This window comes from Tachysurus fulvidraco, chromosome 7 (genome assembly GCF_022655615.1).
Source record: "Tachysurus fulvidraco isolate hzauxx_2018 chromosome 7, HZAU_PFXX_2.0, whole genome shotgun sequence".
Classification (NCBI taxonomy): domain Eukaryota; kingdom Metazoa; phylum Chordata; class Actinopteri; order Siluriformes; family Bagridae; genus Tachysurus; species Tachysurus fulvidraco.
Genome location: NC_062524.1, coordinates 845,629 through 873,571, shown reverse-complemented (window position 1 = coordinate 873,571; position 27,943 = coordinate 845,629). Strand labels below are relative to the sequence as shown.

At 40.4% G+C, this 27,943-nt stretch overlaps 1 protein-coding gene and 1 long non-coding RNA gene across 3 annotated transcripts in view; one reads left to right on the top strand and one right to left on the bottom strand.

Annotated features, from left to right (window-relative positions):
* The window catches only part of LOC113653753 (interferon-induced very large GTPase 1-like), an 859,689-nt gene that overhangs the window by 10,570 nt on the left and 821,176 nt on the right, over nt 1-27,943 (top strand). For both annotated transcript variants that reach the window (XM_047816178.1, XM_047816179.1), the window contains exons 4-5: nt 344-1,090; nt 1,387-1,980. In XM_047816178.1, coding sequence (XP_047672134.1) covers nt 344-1,090; nt 1,387-1,980 — 1,341 coding nt within the window. The remainder of the gene's footprint in view (nt 1-343; nt 1,091-1,386; nt 1,981-27,943) is intronic.
* On the bottom strand, nt 16,778-17,523 carry LOC125145195. The gene is made up of 3 exons (XR_007143510.1): nt 17,460-17,523; nt 17,243-17,291; nt 16,778-16,821 (listed from the first exon to the last, which is right to left on the bottom strand). It is a non-coding gene; the product is annotated as an uncharacterized LOC125145195 (long non-coding RNA).

Genomic DNA, 27,943 nt, shown 5'->3' with positions numbered 1-27,943 from the left:
GGGTTGGGGACCACTGATCTAGTTTAATAGTCATACAGTTGAAAGTTAGAAAATTTATTCAATTGAGGAAAAACAGGAGTGCTGGACAAAGAAGCTGTTTGTATTCACAATTTCACAAACAAATTGTAAAAAAAAAAAAATTCAGCTTCTTTTTCCATCACTTCTGTTTTTCTGAATGATTTCCACTGTTTTCTTGGCACAGTGGTTTAATTGCCATTAAATAACACTTCTGGTACAGACCTCACTCACTGTCAGTATAAATCAGATATAAATACAGATAATGTCATTGGGTTACACTGTGGTAAATAAAGTGGTAGGTTTGAATGTGTCTCTTCTTTTGCAGTGTCTGAGCTGAGGTTCATTCTTTTGGGGAAAAGTGTCTCAGACACCAGCAGTGTGGGAAACCTCCTCCTGGGCAGATCTGTGTTTGAGACTGAACATCCTCTACATTCAGTACTTCAGTGTGAGAGAGTCAGAGGACTTGTGAAGGGAAGAAACATCACCATCATCAACGCACCTCATCTGTTTGACCAAACCTTCTCATATCATCAGCTCACACTGTGTATTAAAGAGTGTGTGTCTCTATCGGCTCCTGGACCTCATGTCATAATGCTCATTGTAGAGCCGGAAAGTTTCAGTGAAACAGACAAAAGACGAGCAGATAAAATTCTCTTATCTCTCTCTGAGGAGGGCCATAAATACACAATGGTGTTAACTACAAAGAACATAGAAATCAGCAGCAGTGTTGATCCAGGGGAGGAGAATGTAATACAGAAGATCATTGCTGAATGTAATAACAGACATTTAACCTTCAGTGGATGCACGCAGGCCAATCTTGTAGAGAAGATGGAAGAGATGGTCAAGGAGAATAAAGGAAGTCTTTTCTGTGAGATTTATGAAGATGCTGAGACTGCAATAGGCCAACATCAGTCTGAGCAAATCATAGACCAACCAGAACATGAAGTAACTGAAACACTAGAAGAACATATTCAAACAGAAACAACAGGAATGTCTGTTCAAACACACACAAAATCCAGGTTTAAAGAACTTAAAGAACTTGGAGTAAAGTTAATAAAGAAGCAACACAGTGGTAAGTAATTACAAATGATCCTATATTTCCCTTTATGAAAATACATATAAATTAAGAATAAATTATATCATATATAATAATGATATAATGTATATCCTAAATTCATATATTTTTGCTGTACAGCTGCTTTGTCATAATATCCATTGTTGAAAAATAAAATAAATCTGTGTTGAAGTGTATATACTGTATGGTAACATACTCACAGTAAACTTGCTAATTACTGCCTTTCAACACCCCAGGGTAATTAAACCAGGGTAATTAACTAATGATTTAAATGATCTGTTTTTTTATTGTAGAATCAAAACAGACTCCACATTTGAAGCTAGTGCTGCTGGGCAAGGAAAACACAAAGGCCTCAGGATCTAAAACGCCCTCAGGGAAAAAAGTGAGTGGACACCTGGTCACGCTGGTGCAGCTGCCTGCTCTCTACAACACTCATCTCTCAGAACATGAAGTGATGCGTCAGACTCTACACTGTGTCTCTGCCTGTAATCCTGGAGTTGATGCTTTCTTCATCATTGTTCCTGAAGGTCTTCTCACTGATGATGTTAAAGCAGAAATAGAGATGTTTCAGAGGATCTTCAGCTCCAGAGTTAATGATCACACCATATTCATCATCACCCAGAAGTCACAAAAGAAAGACATAAATAAAGATCTTCAGGCTTTGATAAAGACATTTGGAGCAGAATATATTTTATACAGCGGAAAAATAAATGCAGAAAATCTGCTCCCACATGTTAAAGACCTTCTTACAAAAAACAAAAATGGTCAGTATACGATGGCCATGTACGCTGAAGCCCAGGTCGAAGCACAGCTGACATACAAACGTCAAATTCACAATCTGGAAAAACAAATGACTGAACTCAAGAGAAACAGACCTCAAACACAAGGTAACATGTTTACTGATTTAAAATAAGAGTTTATCAGACTGAATGGTATTTTAAGTAGAAGGAAATGTTCGTATAAACACAGCAACTGTTCTAAAAAACATGATCATTTACATTTCAATTAAATCTAAAGATGTTATTTTGTTTTGATGAGATAAAATAAAGACAACCTTCATGATATTATTGTCTAATAGCTCTAACATGTTTATGCCTATAAATTATTTTTAAGATCAGTGATTCTTATTTGTACAGATTTATCAAAAAGCTCTGACACACACAGAATTGTGCTGTTGGGGAAGACTGGAGTTGGGAAGAGTGCATCAGGAAACACCATCCTGGGGAAAGTAGTATTTAAAGAAATGCCATCGAGTCAGTCAGTAACCAGTGTGTGTCAGAAAGAGACAGCAGAGGTCAATGGGAGACAGATTACTGTGATCGACACTCCAGGACTGTTCGACACTAATATTGATAATGAAGAGATCAGGAAAGAGATTGTTAAATGTATCTCCATGGCATCACCTGGTCCTCATGTGTTCCTGCTGACACTGAAAATAGGACAACGCTTTACAAAGGAGGAAACAGAGACAGTGGAAATCATTGAGAAGACTTTTGGTAAAACATCCAACATGTACACAATCATCCTCTTCACCAGGGGCGATGAACTTAAAGGACTTCCAGTTGAAGAGTACATTAAAAATGCTGACCCATCTTTAAACAGACTTTTGTTTGCGTGTGGTAAAAGATACCATGTTCTCAACAACAATGATAAGTCCAGCAACACCCAGGTCCTGACTCTACTGGATAAAATCCACTCAATGGTTACAGTGAATGGAGGAAGCTGCTACACTAATGAGATGTTCCAGAAGGTTGAAGAAGCTCTAGAAGAAGAAAAGGAGAGAATCCTGAAAGAGAGAGAGGAGCAGATAGAGAGGGAGAAAGAAGAACTGAAGACCAAATATGAAGCTAATATGGAGGAAATGAGGAGAGAAATGCAGAAACACAAAGAAAGACAAGAGGCAGAAGAGAGACAAAAAGAGGAACAATTTAAACAGAGAGAAGAACAAATAAAAAGAGAAATGACAGAAAGGGAACACAATCTGAGAGAAGATTTCTGGAAGAGAAGAGAAGAAGATGACTTGAAGATGAAGGAAAAGATGGGAGAAATAAACAGAGAAAGAGAGGAGAACAGGAAACAGTGGGAGAGACAGAGAGAGGAAGATCAGAAACGGAGAGATCAGGAGGAGGAGGAAAGAAGGAGGAGGATGGAAGAAGAATGGAAGGAGCATCAGAGAAAGGAGAAGGAGAAGTTTGAAAGAGAAAAAGAAGAGATGAAAAATAATAAAGAGGAAGAATTAAAGAAACTGCAGAAGGAGTATGAAGAGAAGGCAGCAGAGGAAGACAGGAAAATAAGGGATTTAGAGGAGAAAATAAAGAATGGAGAGGAAAGTAAAAAGAAGGAACTCCAAGATCTAAAGTTATCTCAACAACAAGAGAGAGAGCAGAGGATGAGGAAGGAGGAGGAGAAGACAAAAGAACAGCAGAAGAACTGGGAGAAAAGAATCGCTGCTATGGAGGAAAAGTGGAGTTTAGAGCAGATCAGGAAGGAGAAACAATATGAATGGGAAAGACAGAAGGAAAAGGAGGATAACGACTTAAAAGAAAGTGAAAGAAAAGAGAAAGAAGAACAAGAAAAGAGAAGAATTGAGAATGAGGCAAATGAAAATATAAGAATGATGGAAGAACAACTAAAGGTACAAAGAGAGGAAGATGAGAGAGAAAGAAAGAAAAAAGATGAAGAACACAGAAAAGAAATGGAAGAAAATCTACAGAAACAAAGGGAAGATTTCAGAAAAGAGAAAGAAGAACAAGAGAGAAAACACAATGAGAAGGAACAGAGAAATCTGTCCTTCATTCAAGAGCAGCACAAGAAAGAGCTGGAGACTCTGAAGAGAGAGACTGAAGAAGCAGCAAGGAAACAAGCAGAGGAAGAATTTTCTGCTGAACTTGATGCTAAAGTTAAAGAGGCTTTAGAAAAGGGCCGTGCAGAAGTAGAGGCAGAAAGAACAAGACTCGGCAGAAAAGTAGATGAAGTTATAAATTACTTGTCTGGGGAAAAAGAAAAAAAGAAAAATGAATGAAAGCTTGATTGAAATTTATTTCTGTAATTATTTGATTTCATTTCTGTATATTGGTAAACTTGCTGAGTGCAAAGTTAATGTAAGTATAATTAACACAATTACATCAGCATATGATCTTTGTTCTTGCCGGTCCACTGGCTCTCACTGTACAGTCTGGGTTTGATTCCAGGCCACCGAGGGGTTAACTCTCAGTACCAGTCCCAAGCTCAGATAAAATGGAAGGGTGCCATTAGGAAGGGCCTCCAGGGTAAAAGCTGTGAGGAATCAAATATGTGGATCAGATGACTCTTCTGATCGTTTTCTTGCTTCATCTACATTGGAATCTATTGTTTAATTGTATATGTAATATAAACTTTGATTTTTTAAATATAAATATCTTACATTAATCATAGATGCCCTGAAGTCCCTGAACTCATACGGAACTACCCCAACTTTGTCCATATAGTGTAGAAACCGTAGAAATACACACCAAGTTATGGAAATAACAACATTTAAGGTTTTGGTGTTTTGTAGTCCATCTTACTTTTGCTGTTATAATTATAGCTTTTATCTTACAGTTAAAACTGTCTTCAGACTGGTTACTTATAAAATGGTGGTTGGTCTTCATCTATGTAACAATTATACAGAAAAAATACCTGAATAAACAAATTACACACAAACAGTGGAATGCTTCAAGTCTTTATTAAGCACATTGTGTAATCACTCACATTGCAGGCTGGTTATAAATAATATAATATATTTTATTGACTGTGTGTGTGTGTGTGTGTGGCATCATTTCAGTAGATCATATTTTGCCCTCTGCTAGGCGAAGGCATATCAAAAGTGTGAAATATTTACAAATGTTTGGCTTTTTTTCTTTTCTGGAGGCCTAATGAAATGCAATGCCCAATTTGTGTGTGTGTTTGTGTGTGTGTGTGTGTGTGTGGGGGGGGGGGGGTGAGTGTGTGTTTTGAGTGCGTGTGTTAGTGGACATTTTATGTGTGCATTTTTGTGGAACAATCCTGGTAAATTTCAGGCAAATATGTGGAAGAAAACCCAAGTTATGACACATTAAAATCTTCCAGCCGGGTCAAAAAGACCCAGGGAAAATAGGAAGGTTAAATCGGACCTTAGTAAGAAGTCTAATCTCTAAATGATATAATGTTAAAGAAATGTTTATTTAGTTGCCAGGATCCACTTATAAATAATAAAATGTTTACATGCGTGTACTTTTCACAAAAACTGTCACCTACGGAGCGCAACTACGACGTAGGGGACCGCGAGTTACTAGCCATGAAGGCGGCTTTCGAGAAGTGGAGGCACTGGCTGGAGGGCACGCAGTATCCTTTCACCATCCTCACCGATCACAAGAACCTCGAATATTTACGCTCCGCTAAACGCATAAAAACCACGCCATGCACGATGGGCCATGTTCTTTAAACGCTTCCAGTTCACCGTGACCTACAAACCGATAACCAAGTCGCGTGTACACCAGGAGCCCGACCGGGACGCACCTGCAGAGCCCATCATCCCCGAGGTCCACATTCTTGCCCCCGTTCAATGGTACGTCATGACAGAAATCTCCCAGGCCAATGCACGGTCACCTCCTCCTGTAGATTGTCCTCCTTGGGAGCCATACGCGTTCTGCATTTTTGGGTCCACCCCCCCCCTGCACCCTGACAGAACAGAGGAACACTTTATTGCTACTATATATCTGCAGAAAACAAGTGGATCCTGGCAACTAAATAAACATTTCTTTAACATTATATCATTTAGAGATTAGACTTCTTACTAAGGTCCGAATTAACCTTCCTATTTTCCCTGGGTCTTTTTGACCCGGCTGGAAGATTTTAATGTGTCATAACTTGGGTTTTCTTCCACATATTTGCCTGAAATTTACCAGGATTGTTCCACAAAAATGCACACATAAAATGTCCACTAACACACGCACTCAAAACACACACTCACCCCCCCCCCCCCCCCCCCCCCCCACACACACACACACAAACAGACACACAAATTGGGCATTGCATTTCATTAGGCCTCCAGAAAAGAAAAAAAGCCAAACATTTGTAAATATTTCACACTTTTGATATGCCTTCGCCTAGCAGAGGGCAAAATATGATCTACTGAAATGATGCCACACACACACACACACACACACACACACACACACACACACACACACACACACAGTCAAACACTCTTCAAAGCATTGGGCATTGCAATTCAGTTGGCCTCCAGACAAAACAAAAGAAGAGGGCCGTGCAGAAAGAACAGGACTTGGCAAATTTGTAGATGCAGTTATAAATTTCTTTTTCAAATAAAAGAAAAATTAATGAAAAGTTGATCGAAATTTATTTCTGTAATTATTTGATTTGATTTCTGTATATTGGTAAACTTGCTGAGTGGAAAGTTAAATGTAAGTATAATTAACATAATTACATCAACATTGTGGATAGAAATTTTAAGAGTGGAGTAACTGCCATATCACGTGTAACTGCCATACAACGAGAAAAACGAAATAAAAGACAGCAAAGAAAGAAAGCAAAGAAAAAGGAAGCTGTGGAAAATAAACTAAAGGAAATGGGTAAATTGTTGTATGAAATAAAAAAACTGAATGTATCTGATTAAAACTGTGAAGAAGAGATACAGAAGGAAGCTGATACAACAACAGGAGGAACAGACACTGTACCTAGACAGTTGGATAAAGTGCTGAAAGATGATTATAGAATTGTTATAAGTTTTCTTTTTCATTTTATAGAATGATACGTTTTCTTTACCTTTATATGAATTTATGTAACCATTTGTGTGATTAAGTAATGATCTAATGTTCAATAGTATGTTCAGATATTCAGACACAGTAACAGTGAAAGCTTTAAAGGAAATCACCAGGTTAAATGACGTGACATACGGCTAAGTATGGTGACCCATACTCAGAATTTGTTCTCTGCATTTAACCCATCCAAAGTGCACACACACACAGCAGTAAACACACACACCGTGAACACACACCCGGAGCAGTGGGCAGCCATTTATGCTGCGGTGCCCGGGGAGCAGTTGGGGGGTTTGGTGCCTTGCTCAAGGGCACTTCAGTTTTTCATCAGGTTTTGTGTCAGCATTATAAGAACACACAATCAGCCGCACAGATGAAGAAACTTCTCAGGATGTTATCAGCAGTAAATTTCTCAGGATGTTATTGTGAAGCATGAGATCATGAGAGATACCTGACAGGATAGCTGACAGGATGCAGACAGAAGCAGAATGACCGTTATGAGATCATACTAATAAATGGTATTATACTTTGGTATTGCTTATAGAGGGTGCATCAGGAGAACAAACACAGGCTTACACTTGGAGAGTGTTTCTTGGTTTGTTTTATCTTTGCATTTTACTTATTTTTACTTACGCTGGAATTGTTTAACTACAGTATTTGAAGGAGATTTTGTTTGTAATTTTATCTTCTTTTACCTTACATATATTACACACATCTATTTGTATTACATTACTTTTAATAAAAACAAGGCCTCCCATTGTGAGGATCCTGAAAAGACAAGAAGGTCTAAGTCTGACTCCTTCATTTAAAGATTCAATCAATAGATTAAGTAGAAGAACTTGAAGAGGATCCTTTGTTAGAAGAATTCATAAGGATTCTTAAGGATCCTTAATTCATCACAAGCAGTGTGATTGTTTTGGATGCGTCCTTATCGACCCGAATCCAGAACAATCACAGTGTGATGAAACAGTCCCAGCATATAGAACACATGCTGCAAACCTAACGCAATGAAACAGTACAGGCTTGTATTTAGATTTGTATTTAAACAGAGATTTATATAGATTTATTTTCTATATTTAGAAAATTGGAGACCCGTTAGTCTATTAAATAATGATGCCAAACTATTTGCTTTAATTTTTTGCCAAAAGACTAAAAAAAGATTGGAAAATATTATAGATGAGGAACAGACTGGATTTATTCAAGGAAGGAACATTAGTAATAATATTAGATTGATCCTAGATATGATAAACTACGATCAATATGTCTTAGATGATAGTTTTATAGTTTTTATTGATTTTCACAAGGCATTTGATACCATAGAGCACAACTTTTTATTTAAAGCAATTGACTTTTTTTGGGTTTGGCAGTTATTTTCAAAAAGCTATCAAAACTCTATACAAAGGATGTGACAGTTCTGTAAAATTAGCAAGGGGGGCATCAGGAAGATTTGAAATAAATAGAGGGATTAGACAGGGATGTCCGATCTCACCCTTTTTGTTTTTATTAGCAACACAAAATAATGGCTCTTCAAAACATTGAAGATAAGACATAGACATAACATAGAACATAAGTTGTGTCAGTTTGCAGATGACACTGCCTTGTTTGTGAAAGATAGGAATGAAATCAGTAAAGCAGTGAAATGCATAAAAGATTTTTCAGATGTATCAGGGCTAAGAATGAATGTGAATAATAATCTCTGTAATATTCCAATTGCAAATCAGATAACATATCTGGTAGTTGTTATATGTAAAGATGAATATCTGCATAATAGTTTAAACTGTAATCCAATTATTAACAAAACGAATAAGAAGTTTAATATGTGGTTACAAAGGGATTTGTCAATTCAGGGGCAGGTGCTTTTGTCAAAAGCCGAAGGAATCTCCAGATCAGTATATGTGTCATTATCATTAGACTTTCCCCCTAAAGTTACCAAACAATTAAATAAAATACTTTTTGATTTTATTTGGAAAAACAAGCTTTGTTTTATTCATTTCCAAAGATCATGGTGGTTTAGAGGTGTTGAGTTATGATGCTTTAAACAATGTATATAAAAATAAATTGGCTTTTTCAATATTTAAAAGATAAAGATAGTATTTGGAACTCATTTCCCAACTATTTATTCAAGCAATTGGGTGACCTCTCATTTTTATTAAAGTGTAATTATTCAATCTAAAAAATACCGGTTAAGCTTGTAAAATTTTATAAACAAGCTCTCATGGCATGGACACTGGCCTATAAGCATAACTTTTTTCACCTAGGAGATATATTTGGAACAACAAAGACATCCTATACAAAAATAAATCTCTTTTTTAATACTGGGTTGAACACAATATTATATTAGTTAGTCAGCTTTTAAATAATGATGGAAATTTATTGACATATAGAGAATTTTTGAATAAATTTAAAATACCAGTGTAGCGATTTTGGCTCGCGAAGCAAGGTAAATATTTATAACTAAAACGTGTTATAGTGACTTCTAAATATTTTAACCTAAGTTGAAATTAACGGTAATGGAATTAACGTTACACTTATTTGGTCTGTTCGTCCGGCGAACAGGCCATGTAACCTTTATTAATTCTATGAAGGCGGTATCTTCCCGGCCAAGAAAGATTCACTTCCCTTTTACTTTATACCGTAATTTAAATTAAATTAACTTAATAGAGCATGTAGTTCAGACCCGATGTTGCAGGTACCTTAATTTGTGAGCGATACTCAGAGACAATCACTTATTTGGCACAAAATATGGCATTTAATGAATGAGACAAACACAACATAAAACTAACTACACAAACAAACAAAAGAAATAGGGAAAATGAAGATGAAAATAAAATAAAACAAAAGAAATTAAAATTGGGGAAAGGGAGGAAGAGACTGGAAAGAAGAAACTAGAGAAAGGAAGGAAAGGAAATGGCAAGCTTAAACTCAAAAATTAATCACACCCTAACTGGGAAATCGTCACAGAACTTAAATTCACCTTAAGATTCAATGAAAGATTCCTACTTAAAATTTCGCATCTAAATTGGTTGGTAAAGGAAACGGTTACTTGCATTGGCTTACTGCACAAGAGTCCGGATGCAACAGAGAAATCTCTGAAAAGTCAGTTAGGGTGAGACGTCAGACGTTCTTCCAAGTTCTCCTGAAGATCAGAGCAGTTGTCGTTCTTGGAAGTGAAGCTTGCTGGAACTTCTTTGAAGGAAGATGGAGTCGTCTTGAAGCTGTTCCGAAAGTCTGACCTCAGATTAGTGGTGTTTGTGACAATTTAAAGGTCGTGAACTCCACCCATCTTTGGGAAGATGACCAATACTTCGGTCAGGACTTTGGAGGGAAAAACTCCCTTTGTTTCAGGTGTCTGTGGGCGTGGTTTAGCTATCAAACTTTTAGATGACTTTAAAGTTTGATCCAGGGTGTATTAAGACGGAATGGCGCCTTTTGTGCTCAAATAAAATACACCGTTGTTTGAAAAACAAGTAACCGATAATTTTGTGGTCATTTGGATAATAAACATGAAGGGTAATGATGGTATAAAGGCAGCGGTACATTACATACACAAATCAGTAATCGAAGGGTAACTGATGTTAATACGATATTGTGTTCTTATAAAGGCAAAGAAACAAAAATGAAACACAAAACAAGATGCACTTTCATTAGGAAAATAAAAGAAAACGATAGCTTCGTATACATTCTGACATCAGACCTTAAAGGGGCATACAGCATTAGAACAGGTATACATTAACATGCCATCATCAGTAATTAGAGTACTGATGATGAAACTGATTTTAAAATACAATGTTGTTTTCTGACACATGAATAAAATACACCCTTGTCAGAAAATTAAGGAGCAATTAATTTTAAGTCAGGCAAGCCTTAAAAGAAGAAACACATTACAAAAAGGGTTATAAGAATGAGAACCTTAGAGTAACTTATCTTCGGGTTTTATTAGTAAAAGGAATGTCTCATTGTGTTGTGTGTGTGTGTGTGTGTGTGTGTGTGTGTGTGTGTGTGTGTTGAGGGCCCCTAATCAGAGAAGCCGCATGGGGTTATCTGGTCTTTGTGTAGGCTCCAGTCATTCTGGAGCCAGGTGTGTGTGTAAAACTGAGTTGCTCATCGGTTAATTGAGGAGTAGATGTTGAAATTTAGGGTGCCTGGGACATGAAATCTAAAATGACCGGTACCAGACGCTACACCAGTTAGACCTAAAGAATTTGCCTGACGATTCGGGGAGCAAAGACTCTGCCTGCCCCGCTTGGGGTGTCCTCCATCACCAAAAATGTGTGTGTGTGTGAGAGAGAGAAAATGACAGGAAATAATGTGTGATGCTCCCATGCAGTGTTGACCAATAATGCCTTACTGTAACGCAGTTACTTTTGACAGTAACTAATACTCTAACGCATTACTTTTTAAATAAAGTAATACCATTACCATATGGTGCGTTGTCCTTTTTTTTTAATTAATTCATTTTGGCTGAAGTGTAGTAGAGTCTGACATTTTTTGGGGGATTTTTCAAATTGATTCATTTACTCACCCTCAAGTTTTTTCAATCCTGTATACTTTTCTTAGTCCTGCTGTACAAAAAGGAAGCTATTTGGAATAAGCAGTTCTCACCCACTATTGACTGCCATAGAAATTTATTTTCATACTGTGGTATGTGTTCTGTGTTCAAATATTGAATTGCATATCTACGTCCAAGAGGGTCAATATTCAAATGTTCAGATACTGAACCACTTTTGCATGTCCACAGACATCCTTAAGTTGTTCTAGTCAGACGTTCAAATTGAACCCATTTTGCATGTCCACATGTCCCAAAATGGTCCTAGTCAGACAGATGTTTCATGTATAACACTACTGTATATGGACAATGTTCTGCATAGTTTAGCTAAAACGTACCCCAGCACAACAGCCTGGAATTTTAACACTTTGTTCTTATTTGAAAATCTTTAGACTGATGACATCGACGTGAAGAGTGTATAATCAAAGCTCTTTGTGCCTACCTAAATGAAGAACCTAGCAGACTGTTTCAGGAGTTTTTTGTGAGTATATGCTTTTTAAAATCGATTCTAAATGCCTTTTTTTTTTTAAAGCTGATAAACAGGAATTTAAGAGTAATGTGTTTTTTAAATATATCCACTTTAGGATATAGACAATGCCACTGCACAGGAGGCGATCCAGGAGACTGTGATGGGGATTTATGTCACACGGCTTGAAGGTGCAGAAATGGAAGATAGCCTAGGAAATGTTGGAGTGGTGTTGGAGGGGCATAAGGTTCTTCAAAACCTTTGCAGTGTCTCATATGCAGCAGCCATATTAATGGGACTAATATATGGACTAAATCTAAGCTACCCTCCTGAATTGAGGTACACTTTCAAAGCACTTCAAAAGTTGATCTTGGAGCAATTAGTTGTCAAATAAAGTGCAAACACATAAGAGCAAGCTCTTCTGTGTTTAAGAACTGTTCCTGGGATGCCAAAATGTTAAATGGATTGTGTGTTGTGGATGGAGTTAATAGAATCTCTAGTATTTAAGTCAAAGAAGCATACAAAAGCCATATGAAACAGTCATACGCCTAATGCCAATTACAAATGCTAAATTGAGAATGAAAAAAGAAAGCAAATAGATGTGAGGTAAGCGTAGGGCAGACAGATTGTTTCTTACAGAAGGAAAAAGATGCACTTCAAGAGGAAATGAAGAAGAAACATTTCAGCATGTCAATTGTTGAAGAACCTTTTGTGGCTGATGTCCTAAAACAATGGCCAGCATTGTTTTTGGAAGATCAGGTGAGTTTATGTATTTGAGATTATTTATTTATTTAAAGATTATTAACACTACTGGTCTTAATACTTACTGTTCACTGTGTGTGTGTGTGTGTGTGTGTGTGTGTGTGTGTGTGTGTGTGTGTGTGTGTGTGTTTTAAGGTCTGTGTCGAGTTTTACAGAATTACACACACCAACCTGAAGAGTACCTTTTTGTCTTTTGTCTTCTTTGGATGAATATGCACCAAAGATGATCATGTTGTACCGATCAAGTGGTGGAGCCTGTGGAGATGAAATGTAAACCCTCCTAGACCAACTTGATCAAGTAATTATTTACCAGCTTGTTAAGTAATTATTTAGTGTCAAATCATGTAAACATATTGTAAACTTTGTACCCTGTGAAGGAACATAATACTGGCCCTTTAAAGGTGTAAGCCCTAAGCTGTTGGTTGAATATAACATGCATAAAACTTTTTCTGTGTCTTTCAGGCTTCTGATGTGCTTGCTCCAAGAAAAGCTATAGCTCTCAAAAGGTCTACCGTTGTTTATGAGGGAAAAGTCTGGAAACTTCCTGAAGTCTTGCCTGGTAAGTGTGTTGTCAGTCCGTTATCAGCATATACTCTCATACCTGAGGTGCAGATCCTGTAGAGAAAACAGTTTTGTCTGGTGTCCGAAACTAATCTTTTAACTCTACAAGTTAAACGGCAGGGGAAAGAGTAGAATGGAGGAGGCAAAGTGTTGGCAAAAATGTATTTATTGAATAAACCTAGTTGAATACTTACAGTATCATTAATGAGTCTGACAGCACAAATTAAAAAAGTGTTACACTATATTGCCAAAAGTATTGGGACACTCCCCCTTTAGAAACAGGTTTGACTACTTTAGTAATTTCAAGGAGTACAAATCTTGATGTATAAGCATATAATGATTATTCTATGGAATTGTGTGCTTCTAATATTTTAACAGTTTTGACGGGGCCCATTTTCTCTTCTAACATGAAAATGCCTCTGTGTATAAGGCAAGGTTCAAAAAGAAATGATTGATTCAGCCATTGTGGAAGAACTTGACTGGTCTGCATAAAGCCAAGTCCTAATAAAAGCGAAACACCTTTGATGTGACTTTAAATGCATACCTTGAGCCAAAATCTCGAACCAAACACCAATGACTTGTACATATGGGTAGTCAATTTAGACACTTCCAAAACAGTTGCAACGGAGATGGAAATGCAGTTTGTAAATACATGAATTATATTTTAATTTTTGTTGCCACAGTTTTGGAAGTGCCTTTTTTCTTTTCTTAAGAAGGGTTTGCCCCAATACTTTTGTCCATATAGTGTAAGTCATTGGTGTTTGGTGATGTTTTTGGCTCAAGGTCTGCATTTAAATTCCCACCAGAGGTATTCAGCTGGGATTAAGCCTTTGTTTTCTGCAGACCATTCAAGTTCTTCCACACTGACTGAATCAGTCATTTCTTTTTGAATCTTTCCTTTCCAGCAGCATTGCTATTTTAGAATAGAGAAGGATCCTGTTTAATCTGTTGCTATAAAAGTAGAAGCACACAATTCCATTGAATATTATTATATGATTAAACATTACTTTAGTAATTTCCATGAGTAAAAATCTTAGTCAATCCTGTTCATTAGAAGGGGGTGTTTCGAAACCTTTGGTAACATGGTGTACATCCAAGCAAACACAATGGAAAATTGTGCCGCCACCATCCATTCAAACCCAAATGTATGGTACATGTCTGTAGTTGTAGAGGACCAAGTTGTGCTGGATAATGTGAAAGACTACACCTGTTGCTCTCCTATTTGGCTTGATTTATGCCATCAACATTAGCTATCCTAAAGAACTAAAATACACTTTTGAAACTATTCAGAAAGTGTTTATTGGATTTGACCCCCAGTGCTCCAGTCCTTCAAAAACAAATTGTTAAAGTCAAAGTAGCTGCAGTTCATTTGGCTAATCAAAAATGCAAGTTCTGATTTGTTCCTGTTTGTTTTGTACTGTAGCTTGTTTTTCCAATTTTTGCAGTTCATGTTGACAGAAAATGTGTCGCTTGGCAGAATTTGGGTCTGAATGTCGACACATTTTGATTTTTTTGTTTGATTTTTAAACTGAATGCCATACAGGAATTTGTGGAAGAGGTTTGAATGGAAGATTTAAAGCTGTACATTAAAAGAACTCAACCCCCCTTTTTAACTTTTTTGGACAATGTTGGTGTACAGTATATAGACAATGATGTAGGAACTGAATTAATTTCCAAGTTGAAGTTTGTAGCTCTGTTTGTAGCTCGGTTTCATTCATTTTTGTACTAAAATAAGTCAGATTATACAGAAGTTATATTTAATTTAAGTTTTATCTATTGTAATTTTATCTTGAACAGTGTCACTTCCTGGCTGTGGCCTTCTAGAGACGTGTAAAGTTCAGCACATACAGCACTATTATACAGAATCGTCACAGAGCTGTTTTTAGAAATTATACACTATTATACATTAGAAATTATGCACTATACAACTTACTGTACATAGTGAGATACACACCACTGATTCTCACTCTAGTTACAGGTCATTAAATTACAACAGTTAATTGATTGATTGATATATTGATTGTTAATTGATTGATTGATATATTTATTTATATATTTTTGTTTACAACAAGCAGTGCTGCAGATAAAATTGGGCCGACAGAAAACAAACAGGAAAGAAACAGACACTGTTACTCTGAGTCAAGCAGCGGTTACGTTTGGCTTCACTGGTACAAACAATATTGTAACAGCACACCACAGTTTTTAACTTTTTAAAGGTGCAAGGTCAGCAAGTTCAGAGTATAATCCCACTGGCACTCGATTAGAGTCAAGAACATCCTCAGATTCGACTGAACTTACTATCAAAGATCTACAGATCTCAGATTCGGCACTCTATCATTGTGCTCTTCAAGTAGGATCACAGTGATACAGAGTCACTGAAAGGCTTTACAAAAACATAAAGTGTGTAAAAACCACAGAAAATGTAAGAGACTTGTTTTACCCACTGATCAGTTAACCACATACATAAAGAACAAATTCAGGAAACAAATACAACTTAAATAAACAGAAAATGAAAGGAAATAGGAACAGCTACACATTATTCACAGTAAATTCTTCATGTTTCATGCTGAATTTAATGACACTACTATAGACATAAATGTGTCACTGATGGATACAATGTGTAATACAATTAATGCAACTTTTCTGCTCAGTTTTCACCAATGATTCACTACATTCATTAAATATGTAACTGAATGACTGAATCATTCTTATGAATATTTTTCTATATAGAAATGTTAATTTGTTAGATTTAGTTGGCTTGTACAGATGCATATTATTATTATTATTATTATTATTATTATTATTACTCTCTTTGTAATACTCCTTCACTGTAGAAAAACGTATGTCTTTCCCTCAAGACTTACCTCTTCATTGAAATACCCCCTTTCTCTAATACCCAATCAATGTAACACCCTGTCAGGACTCAGCCCGGACTTTTGGCCATGTGCCTTTGTCTACGTTCCTCGTCACGTGTCTGCCGCGCCTTTGTCTGACCCTCCCTGTCTCCACACCTGTTCCTAATTGTGTCTCATTGTCTTTTTGTATTTAACTGTGCCTCGTTGCCTTGTGCAGCGCGCAATCAACTGTTGTCTGTGTCTGGTCTAGTCTGTGTCATGTTTCATGTTTTCCATTATTAAACCCTGTTATTTTTGCCATTCTGCGTTTGGGTCCCTTTTATCCTGTGTTCATGACACACTCGTGCACTTACCCCACTGGACTCCACCTAATGTATTTTAGGTTTTAACACTAAAAGCATTGGACAGCCAAGATGTGCTTTAATTATAAACTATATAATTATAATTATATTTGCTCCAAAGTTATATTTTAACATTCAACATGTCAATCAATTAATGAACTGAATCACTGTATAGATTATCAGACCCAAATAAATATATAAATATTATAAAAATGTATTTTTTTAATGCTTAATGTGTAAAATCTAAACTGAATTTTACTTATACATTGTTTCCCCTGTTGTTTGTTCCACTGCATAAGGTTTACAACCATCATTAATTAATTTATGAGTTTATATTCTTTATATATTATATATTGTCAATAGTTAAAATTGGAATTAAAATTTTGTTACCTGTTGATTGGCTCCTACTTTGGCCCAATGCTAGAAACACAACACAAAATGTCAACATTAATTATATATAATGGGACTTGATACAATTTAAAATAACATGATTATTGATGGTTAAGGCGGTGTTCAGTCGTTTAGTTTTAGGTCATTTGTGCTGTAATTTAAGTATCATGTAACTATTCAACATAAGGTTTAGATCATTGGCTTTGGCTGATTATGTTTTACTCAGCAAGGTTTCTTTCTAAAGTCTCAAATTGATCAGATTTGTTCTTGGAGCCTAAAGGTTTAGATTTATACTGTTGCACAATTTTTGATTTACACTAAAACAATCAAAAAGAATTTTCTTCATATTCAAATAACTGGACAATTGACTTTTCATACACTTTTTAACTTTTGATAGTCAGGTGTGACTTGTTTTCTTATGACAAATAATAATATGTAATCAGAATCTTACCTTGTAATATCAACACACACAGTGGAATTAGACACCTCATTGTGTAGGTCTGTGGGAAAAACATCTCAGTTAATAAACTTACAAATTAGGTAAATACACATTTTGGATTAATGCACATTTAAAAAACAAAAACATCAATTTCTCTTCAATTATTTTTATTTATTTATTTATTTATTTATTTATTTATTTATTTTTTATTTATTTTTTATCCCGTCACCTCCTTGCTGGAGAAATCAGTGCTGAGCCTGACTCCTACTCTAGTTTCCTCTGCAGCAGCTTCTTTGTCCTCCACATCATTTATATACTTTTCTAAGTAAAAGTGGGTGGACTTTGACTGATAAACTAAGGAATCCATAAGCAATGTTCTAAACCAGTTTTTAGGTATGTTCACATATTTACTTCCTTGTATTGGTGCCAAATGTGTTTTTAAACAAAATTCTTGATATGTTCTGATTGGCAGCTGTGGTAATTCATTTGAACAATTTATGGACAATTGACTTTTCACATGCTTTTAAACACTCTTTGGATCTTATTCAATAATATATAATCTAATAATAATATATAAGTATATAATCAATAATTATGACAAACATTCAGCTTGTACAGTGTGTGAGCTGCAGGATGGTTACTAATTATTTCTCCGTCATTAGCGTAAATTTTTTCCTGTGATGTTAGATAGCTGTTAGATGTTAGTTAGCTCTCTTACAGAGAAGATTTCAGCTTTAAACTCCTGTCCCACATACGTGGACATCACTGCATCTAAAATGCAAGGCCAAACCAAAGCTCGGGTCTTAGGAGGTTAAAGATGTGCATACAGATACTAGAATAGTAGTGTAATTTCTGTAGGGGAAAGTCTGGATGCCTTAGGCAGAGTTAATAAACCTCCAACTCTGGCATTAGAGCCCTCACAGCGGGGCAAATGGATAATGACTTGGTCGCAAAGCCAAAACTAAAGCTTGCACATGGGCACACCACGCGTCTCTGCTACACATGCCTAACATGTTTGCTCTCCTCATTAAAGCACCCGCTGGTTAAAGATGACTCCATCTTAAAGCATGTGAAATTACCTAGGCCTTTAATGGGCTCTAGCAGCACTGGTTAGGTGTATTCTGGGAGCCAGGGTGCCGAACATTGCAGGCAATCTTAGGTTCTTTGGCAAGCATACAGTAGGTACTAGAAGGTAGTTCCCTTTCGAGGGAACTCGACGCTGCGTCAGTGCTGACGCTATGGGAATGCTTCTTTGAGGAAGTTGTGTCTGAAGCTCTGTGTGCACACACGCCATTTAATGGCTCGGAAAGGACACGTGACGGAGTAATTACTCGCCAGTAAGTCCATATAAGGGCATCTACGTCACTCTGCTCCAGCTTTCTTTGTCTTCAGGAAGCGCTCTGTGTATGTGTGTCGTTTGTCTTTCTGTCAAGTGCAGGGAAAGAAAAAAAATAGGGAAAGACTAGGCAAAATGTTGCAGTCTAAGCACTTTAAGAGATGCGTGCATCCTTGCCCCCGCTTTATCACGGCGGACGACGCGCATTCTCTTTGTGTGGTGTGTTTGGGAGAGGAGCATGCCCAGTCGGCTCTCGAGGGAGCCGGCTGCGTGCATTGTGAGGGATTCCCTCTCCGCACGCTCCGATCCCGCCTGGCTGTGTTTTCAGCTTCGGCTGCGCCTCGTGGTTCGGGTCCTGCGTCTGCCGAGGCAGCGCGGTGGCTTCAATCATGGGGTTCCCAGGTTGAGTTAGCGGAGGCGGAGCAAGAGACGGGTGTTCCCCTTTCTCTTGCCCTCTCCCCTGACTCCGATCGCTCGGTTTCGCGTTCGGGAGCTCGCGCTGCGATTTCTCCCAACCCGGAAGAGAGCATGCTGCTTTCTGCGTCCGGCCCTGAGGAGCTCGATGTCGAAGGGGAGGGGCTTTCCACCTCAGAACGGCCGACGCAATCAGTCGCGTTCGAGGAGCTCCTCGAGGTAATAACTCGGGCTGTTGAGAAGCTGAATTTAGATTGGCCTGAGGAGGTAGTCGCCCATTCTAAGCTGGACGACCGCTTTCTCACTTCAGGCCGTCAGCCACCTGCACGCAGGCGTCTGCCATTTCTTCCAGACCTCCATACTGAGGTATCGAGGTCTTGGAAAAATCCCTTTTCGGCGCGTGTATTTTCTCCAGCCACGTCAGACTATTCAGCCATTAATGGGCTTGAAGACCATGGGTATAGGACGATGCCGAGGGTTGAAGAGACGCTAGCCAGTTATCTCTCCCCTGCATCGCCCGCATGGAGAAAACCTATCCTTCCATCCAAGCCATGTAGGACCACTTCGGCCATTGTGGGTAAGGCCTATGAGGCAGCGGGTCAAGCAGGTGCAGCGCTGCACACCATGGCGGTCTTGCAGGCCTACCAGGCTGATCTGCTAGCAGAGCTGGATGGTGGTGAAGGGCTGGGACCTCAGGCGGTGTCCGAGCTCCGCCGCGCCACTGATCTCGCGCTCCGTGCCACGAAGCAGACGGCCCGCTCTATAGGCCGTCTATATATATAGGCCATCATCTAGCCGCCCCCCCCCCTTCTAGCTCACTCAGGGCAGTGAGAAGAGCTAGTGTGGCGGCCCGAGCCCCCCCGTCTAAAACTAGGGAGGCCGGTTCACATGCCCGGACCCGGACCCGTCCGGTGAGAGCGGACCTTAGGTCTGTCCTCTCAGCCAAGCGGGCCACGAAGGAGTCCTGATGCCCGAGGGCAGGGGCTCCTGGGAGCGCCCTATTCAGAGACGCTCCCCCTACTGCCAGCCCCGCCGCCTTTGTCGTTTCGGGGGGCAGTGGGGCCTGTGTCGGCTCCCCTTTCTTGTGCGGATCTTCCCGGGTTCGCGCCTGCCGGTGCGCTGTTTCAGGGCGCCCGGGAGGTCTGCATAAGTTTGACGCCACTGTCAGGCAGCCTGGCAGCGTGGAAACTTCTGCCAGGGGTGTCTCAGTGGGTCCTGAATACTGTGGAAAGGGGGTACAGGATCCAGTTTTCCTCCCGTCCTCCATGTTTCCAGGGTGTGTTGCCCACAAATGTGGGCGGGCACCAGGCGGCGTTCCTCCGGGAAGAAACTCCTCTCACTTCTGGAGAAAGGGGCCATAGAGCATGTTCCCCTCCCAGAGCGGGACTCCGGCTTTTACAGACGATATTTTGTTGTTCCCAAGAAGGACAGGGGGCTGCGTCCGATTCTGGACCTGCGGGCTCTGAACTGTACTCTGAAAACTTACAAGTTCAAGATGCTCACGCTCAAGATGATCCTGTCCCGGATCAGATCCGAGTACTGGTTTGTCACGATCAACCTCAAGGATGCTTATTTCCACATAAGCATTCTGCCGGAGCACAGGAAGTTCCTCAGGTTTGCTTTCGGGGGCAAAGCGTACCAGTATCGTGTCCTTCCTTTTGGCCTAGCCCTTTCACCACGCACGTTCACGAAGTGCATAGATGCTGCCCTGGCACCATTGCGTCTCCAGGGCATCCGTGTACTGAACTACCTGGACGACTGGCTCATTCTTGCCCAGTCGGAGGCTATGGCAGCCAGGCATCGAGATGCTGTGCTTGCTCACATGAGGTCCTTAGGACTCAGGCTGAACCCAGGAAAGTGTGTGCTTTCTCCTTCTCAGAGAACCACCTTTCTGGGAATGGTTTGGGACTCCACCACGATGCGGGCACATCTGTCTCCCACCCGGGTGGCCTCCATCTTGTCAGCGTTGAAAGCTATTCGGCTAGGCCGCAGCCTCTCTGTTGCCGAGGCACAGAGGGTGCTCGGACTCATGTCAGCAGCAGCCAACGTTATTCCTTTGGGTCTGCTTCACATGAGGCCATTCCAGCTCTGGCTCAAGGGGGCGGGCTTTAATCCTCACAGGCATCCCCTCAGGGTTATACGGGTTACGCGCCGTGGGCTTCGTACCCTCCTTGGCCTTGTGTGCTGTTCTTGGCCTTGGGTCCCATTCTAGGGGTGTGTCACCGTTGCAGGGCTCTTTCGACGGACGCCTCGCTTTCGGGCTGGGGCGCAGCCTTAGATGGCCGCCCGGCCCAGGGTCTATGGGAGAGCCCCTGTCTCTCATGGCACATAAATTGCCTGGAGATGAGGGCTGTGTTCCTAGCATTGCAACACTTTCTCCCGCACCTGGAGGGCTGTCATGTCCTAGTGCGAACAGACAGCACTGCGGTGGTGTCCTATATCAACCATCAGGGCGGTCTGCGTTCACGCCCCCTGTTCAGGTTGGCGTGGCAGATTCTGCTCTGGGCAGAGACCAGGTTTCTTTCGCTAAGAGCGGTTTTTATCCCAGGGGGTGTAAATCGGGAGGCAGACTTCCTGTCGAGGCAGGTGCTGAGGCCCGGGGAGTGGCGTCTTCTCCCTCACGTGGTGAAGCGAATCTGGCAGATTTTCGGCCGGGCGGAAGTGGATTTGTTCGCCTCAGAGGAGTCGACCCACTGTCCGCTGTGGTTCTCCCTCTCTCACCCGGCCCCGTTGGGCCTGGATGCCCTGGTATGGACGTGGCCGTCGCCTTTCCCCCGGTAGCTCTGCTCCCGCAAGTCCTAGCCAGAGTGCACCACGACCGGGACAACCTTCTCCTAGTTGCCCCCCGTTGGCCCTCTCGGGTTTGGTTCATGGACCTAGTCTCCCTCCTGAACGGCACTCCATGGGAGGTTCCCGTCAGGAGGGATCTCCTCTCTCAGGCGCAGGGGGCAATACTTCACCCCCGCCCCGAGATGTGGAAGCTTTGGGTCTGGCCCCTGAGGGGGACCGGCTCCTAGACGCAGGCCTCTCAACTGAGGTGACAGAGACTCTGCTGAATGCTAGGGCACCCTCCACTAGGAAACTGTATGCTCTGAAGTGGAGGCTTTTCCGCCTCTGGTGTGACAAGCACTCTCAGGATCCAGTTCACTGCCCGGTTGGTACAGTGCTGGAGTTCCTGCAGTCTTGCTTTTCTCGGGGCCTGTCCCCGTCTACTCTAAAGGTGTACGTGGCCGCAGTTGCCGCGAACCACGAACCTGTCCTTGGGGCCTTCTTGGGTAGGCACCCTTTGGTCCCTCGCTTTCTGCGTGGTGTCAGGCGGCTGAGGCCTTCCTCTAGGCCACGCCTTCCTTCCTGGGACCTCTCCGTGGTCCTGGAGGGGCTGCTGGAAGCCCCCTTTGAGCCCTTGCAGTCAGCCTCTGAGAAGTTTCTGACCCTGAAGTCGGCTCTGCTTCTTGCCTTGGCCTCTCTCAGGAGAGTCGGGGATTTGCAGGCTTTGTCGATCGCCCCCGCCTGCCTAGAGTTTGCCCCTGGTATGTCCAAGGCTATCCTGCACCCCAGGCCAGGATATGTCCCTAAGGTGCCCAGGATGGCGGGATGTCCAATCATCCTGCAGGCCTACTGTCCCCCGCCCCATGAGTCGGCGGAGCAGGAGAGGCTGCACTTGCTTTGTAAGGGCCCTGAGGACTTACGTCCACCGCTCTAGCTCGTGGCGTAACTCCTCTGCCCTTTTTGTCTGTTTTGGGGGCCGGAATAGGGGTAATCCAGTTTCCAAACAGCGCCTGGTGCACTGGGTGGTGGAGGCCATTACTCAGGCCTATGAGGTGCGCGGTCATGCCTCACCTCTTGGCATCAGGGCCCACTCCACTAGGGGTATCGCCTCATCCAGTGCCTTGGCCAGGGGTGTCCCCATTGAAGATATTTGTGCTGCGGCAGGATGGTCCTCTCCGCACACCTTTATCAGATTCTATGACCTGGACTTGGACCCCACTCCAGGGTCCCAGGTACTGCGGGGCCTATGATGTGCTGTTCCCAGTCTGCTCGTGCTCTCTCACGGCCTCTGGCGCAGTCATCGACTGGTGCGTATTGGCATTCCCATAGCGTCAGCACTGACGCAGCGTCGAGTTCCCTCGAAAGGGAACTACACCAGGTTACGTATGTAACCCGGTTCTCTGAGAGGGGAGCGAGACGCTGTGTTGCTGGCCACGCCCCAGGCATCCGTTCGCGCTTCCTTCAGACAAAGAGAGCTGGAGCAGCGTGACGTAGATGCCCTTATATGGACTTACTGGAGAGTAATTACTCCGTCACGTGTCCTTTCCGAGCCATTAAATGGCGTGTGTGCACACAGAGCTTCAGACACAACTTCCTCAAAGAAGCATTCCCATAGCGTCAGCACTGACGCAGCGTCTCATTCCCCTCTCAGGGAACCGGGTTACATACGTAACCTGGTGTAGTTTTCCAAGTAGGAGCTAACAATACACTCTTTTGTCAGTCAGAGATTACTAAGAGTAATAATGTAGAGGTGATGTACGATGCTGTAGATGGCTCTGGCCTCATCCCAATGCACTGTGGCGATGCACAGCAGCTTATGGACGAGGGAGCAGACAAGCAGGCTAATCCAACCTTCTGCTAGCTGCATTGAGTCGTCACCCAGGGATCACTATATAGAGACTGTGTCTGTTTCCCGAGATAAAAAAAAAACTATAAACACTCAGAAAATTTGTTTTAGTAGCCTTATTAGCATAAAATTAGATCATAGTTAATAAACAAAGTTAATTAATATAGTTAATTTAATGAAGCTTGTCCGCCCAGATACAGTTATATACATTAGTTGCGCCTAACTGGCAGGGGAGGAGGTGTCCCAGTCATTCATGATGATAAGCTCGACGTCAAGATAAGATAAGATAAGATAAGATAAGATAAGATAAGATAAGATATACCTTTAATCGTCCCACAATGGGAAAATGTCTCAAGAATCTCAACATTCCTAAGTTCTTCATACTTAAAAAACATATGTAACCACAAAAAATAAGCCTACTGAGTCAATTCCTCTAATTGTTATTTACAGACCTCCTGGACCATATTCTGTTTTCCTCTGTGAATTTACATTTTTGATTTCAAACCTAGTTGCTTCTTTAGACAAAGCAGTACTTGTTGGAGACTTTAATGTTCATTTTGATAAGTTAGAAGATCCTCTGAGAACAGCAGATGTTTCCATCTTAGATTCAGTAGAAGTTAACCAGAATGTAAACAGACCCACTCATAATGGAGGTCACATTCTTGATCTCTTTCTAACCATCAGATTAAATATAGTTACAGTACCTGAATCAGAAGCTATCTCTGACCACTATCTCATTCCATTTAAATTGCGCTTCGGACACTCACTCTCACTCACTCACTCATTTTCTACCGCTTCTCCGAACTAGACACGGGGAGCCTGTGTCTATCTCAGGCGTCATCGGGCATGGAGGCAGGATACACCCTGGACGGAGTGCCAACCCATCACAGGGCACACACACTCTCATTCACTCACAAACTCACACACTACGGACAATTTTCCAGAGATGCCAATAAACCTACCATGCATGTCTTTGGACCGGGGGAGGAAACGGGAGTACCCGGAGGAAACCCCCGAGGCACGGGGAGAACATACAAACTCCACACACACAAGATGGAAGCGACAATCGAACCTCCAACCCTGGAGATGTGTGGCGAAAGTGCTAACCACTAAGCCACCATACGCGCCAACCCCCCCTCCCCCAAGCTTCGGACATGATATTTGCAATTTGCCATGTCACCGTGTTAAAAATACATTTTTAGCATCCATGATTGGATCGCTATCTGACCCACAGAACTTGATCAGGTGACTGATTATTTAGTGTCAGTGTTTCGCTACACAGTAGATATTGTAGCTCCACTTAAAAGGAAAGTATGACAACACACAAAGTTTAAAACAATCAGCTAAGAAATAGGAATGTAAATGGTGTCAAACTAAATTATCAGTATTTCGATTAGCATTGAAGGATTCATAGCTACAAAAAACTCAAACACTTCTAGATCGGTGTATTTCTCCAGCCTTATTATAGATAATAAAAATAATCCTACAATTGTAATCAATACTGTAGCAAAATTAACTAGGAATAAAAATACTGTCGCAAAGTGCACACCATCTATTTGTAGCAGTAACAACTTCATGAATGATTTCAATGGAAAATTTATAACATCAGGCAGAAAACTCAGACCATTTATCTAATACCAAACAAAAAGAAAAGATAAATTTGATAAATTTTTAGATAACATTACTGGATCCCTTACCCATGTGTTTCTTTAAACAGATATTATCAGTAGCTGTCCAACTCATTCTAAAATTATTAAATTCTTCCAGATCCAAAATCTTTAAGCTAGCGGTTATCAAACCTTGGATTAAAAACCTGACCTCGACCCCAGCCAGCTGTCCAACTATAGGCCAATATCAAAACTCCCCTTTATCTCCAAGATCCTAGAAAGGTTGTAGCTCAGCAGTTATGTTCAGACCTACATAGGAATTATATTCATGAAATGTATCAGTCAGGATTTCGGCCTCACCATAGCACAGAGACAGCGCTGGTTAAAGTGGTAAATGTCGTCTCTTTTCTGGTGTTACTGGATCTTAGTGCAGCTTTTGTTACCATTAATGTTTTTTTACTTATTAGGCTAGAACATGTTGTTGGTGTTAAAGGGACAGCACTGTCCTGGCTCAGGTTTTATCTAACTGATATCAGTTTGTAGATCTAAAGTCAGATGTGAGTCAGCAGCTTAAGAAGATTGTGTGAAGGACATCAGACAGTGGACGCTTACTAACTTCCTCCTGCTTAACTCTGACAGACAGAAGATCTTGTACCAGGACCACAGACCGTCAGAAGTAAGCGTTCTGATTACAGAGTAACTCTGGATGGTCTTTCTATTACATCATGTGCAGCAGTAAAAGACCTCGCTGTGATTATTGATACCGGTCTCTCATTTGAAGCTCACATAAATAATACCACAATGTTAGCCTTCTTTATCTCAGTAATATTACTAAGATCAGAAATATGATGTCATGACATGATGCAGAAACACTAGGTCATGTGTTTGTTACCTCTAGGTTGGATTATTGTAACACTTTACTGTCTGGATGTTCAGTAGGAGCAGAAACAAGCTCCAGTTAGTCCAGAACACAGCAGCTAGAGTCCTAACTTGAACCAGAAGATATGTACATATCACCTCTATCTTATCCTCACTGTATTGGCTCACAGTCAAGTTTCACATTGATTATAAAACACTATTATTAACCTATAAAGCACTTAATGGTCTCACACCACAGAACCTGAGAGATCTTTTGTTTTTTTTATGATCCGTCACGCCTACATCGATCTAAAGGTGCAGGATATTTGGTAGTACCTCAAGTACAAAAGGGTTAGCAGGAGGCAGAATTGTTTCCTACAGAACTTAGTGCACATAATGCACATTGTCCAGACTTGCAAATCAGGAACAAATGTTAGAGATAAACAGTAACATAATTTTAAAATAAAAAATTATTTTATCTATTATTTTATTTTATTTCTATGTTTCTGTAAAGCTGCTTTGGGACAATGTGAATTGTTAAAAGTGTGATACAAATAAATTGAATTGAATCATATACAGTATTCTGTTCATCTCAGTACTGCCTTTTTACCCTTACAGTTTATTATTAACTGGTGTCCCTATAGCCCTATTCATCTCTGAGCAACTCAGCTGATGACTCTGTGCCACTCAAGTACATGACTGTACTAACCTCTGCATCAAAATGATATATATATAATATGATATTTAGATTTTAATTACACTTTAACTCTGAATTGAATAATTGCCCTCGTCTTACAGCAGATGACTCAGAGGGCGTGTCAGTGGGTGGGGATCACCTCAAAATCTGATCATAGTGGTTTTACTTAATCATTATGTATAATTAATTACCCTAAGTACTGTGGAATTATTATAGTAATAATCCATCACAGGAGACAATGTCAGCACAGCATGAAGCCTTACAGACTACAGTGAGTGTAACAGTTTCACTACTGATGCGATTGAAATAAATTATATATCTTACTTCTATCATCTCAGGGATTTTTTTTTTTGCACTTTCACCTCTAACCTGTTCACCTTAGGAGCCTTCAGCTACACACAACCATCTGTAAAGCCGCTTTGTGACAACATGTAGTGATAAAAATACTGTGTAGGTCAACTGAATGTGAGCAGATTATTCATTCATTACTCAAAAACTATGTGCCTCTTGGAGTTTTATTGTATAAATTTATAGAATTGTATAAAACCTTCTATTTATTTTATTTACTGTGTATTTACTTTAGATCAATCAACACGTATTTAATGAAGATAAAACATTTGCAGTTCTGGTTTGAGGAGGAAAATTTACTCATCATCATCATCACCCTCAACATCAACATCATCATCACCATCACAGTCAGCTGAACACAGAGGACTCCGTGTAATAACTACTGATTCCTAAGTTTTACTAATATTTAAATTGCTTACTGAAAATCATATAATTTGCATCTGAATATAATGTTTTTGGCACCATTTGATTCGTGTTTATTAATTTTTCTGTTGGTTTTCATTTTGTTTCTTTAAACCAAAAAAAACTTAACTTACTAAACAATTTCATCACTTTCTGAATGTTCTTTTTGTTGTTTTTTGAGTTTTATTTATTGATTTTCTAAAAGCATCTATACTAATGCAGACTGAGTTCCTGTCATTGAGCAGTGTACAGTTCAGAGTAAAAGAGAAGCAGCTCATAGATAGTATGATAGGAGCTAGTGGTTGTCCTGAGGAGGTATAAGGCACTTATGACCCCTGTTTCCACCCACAGGGTCTCTGTGGACATGGTGGAGGATTACAAATACCTGGGAGTTAATAAACTGGGCCGTACCAATAACTCTGAAGCAATGTACAAG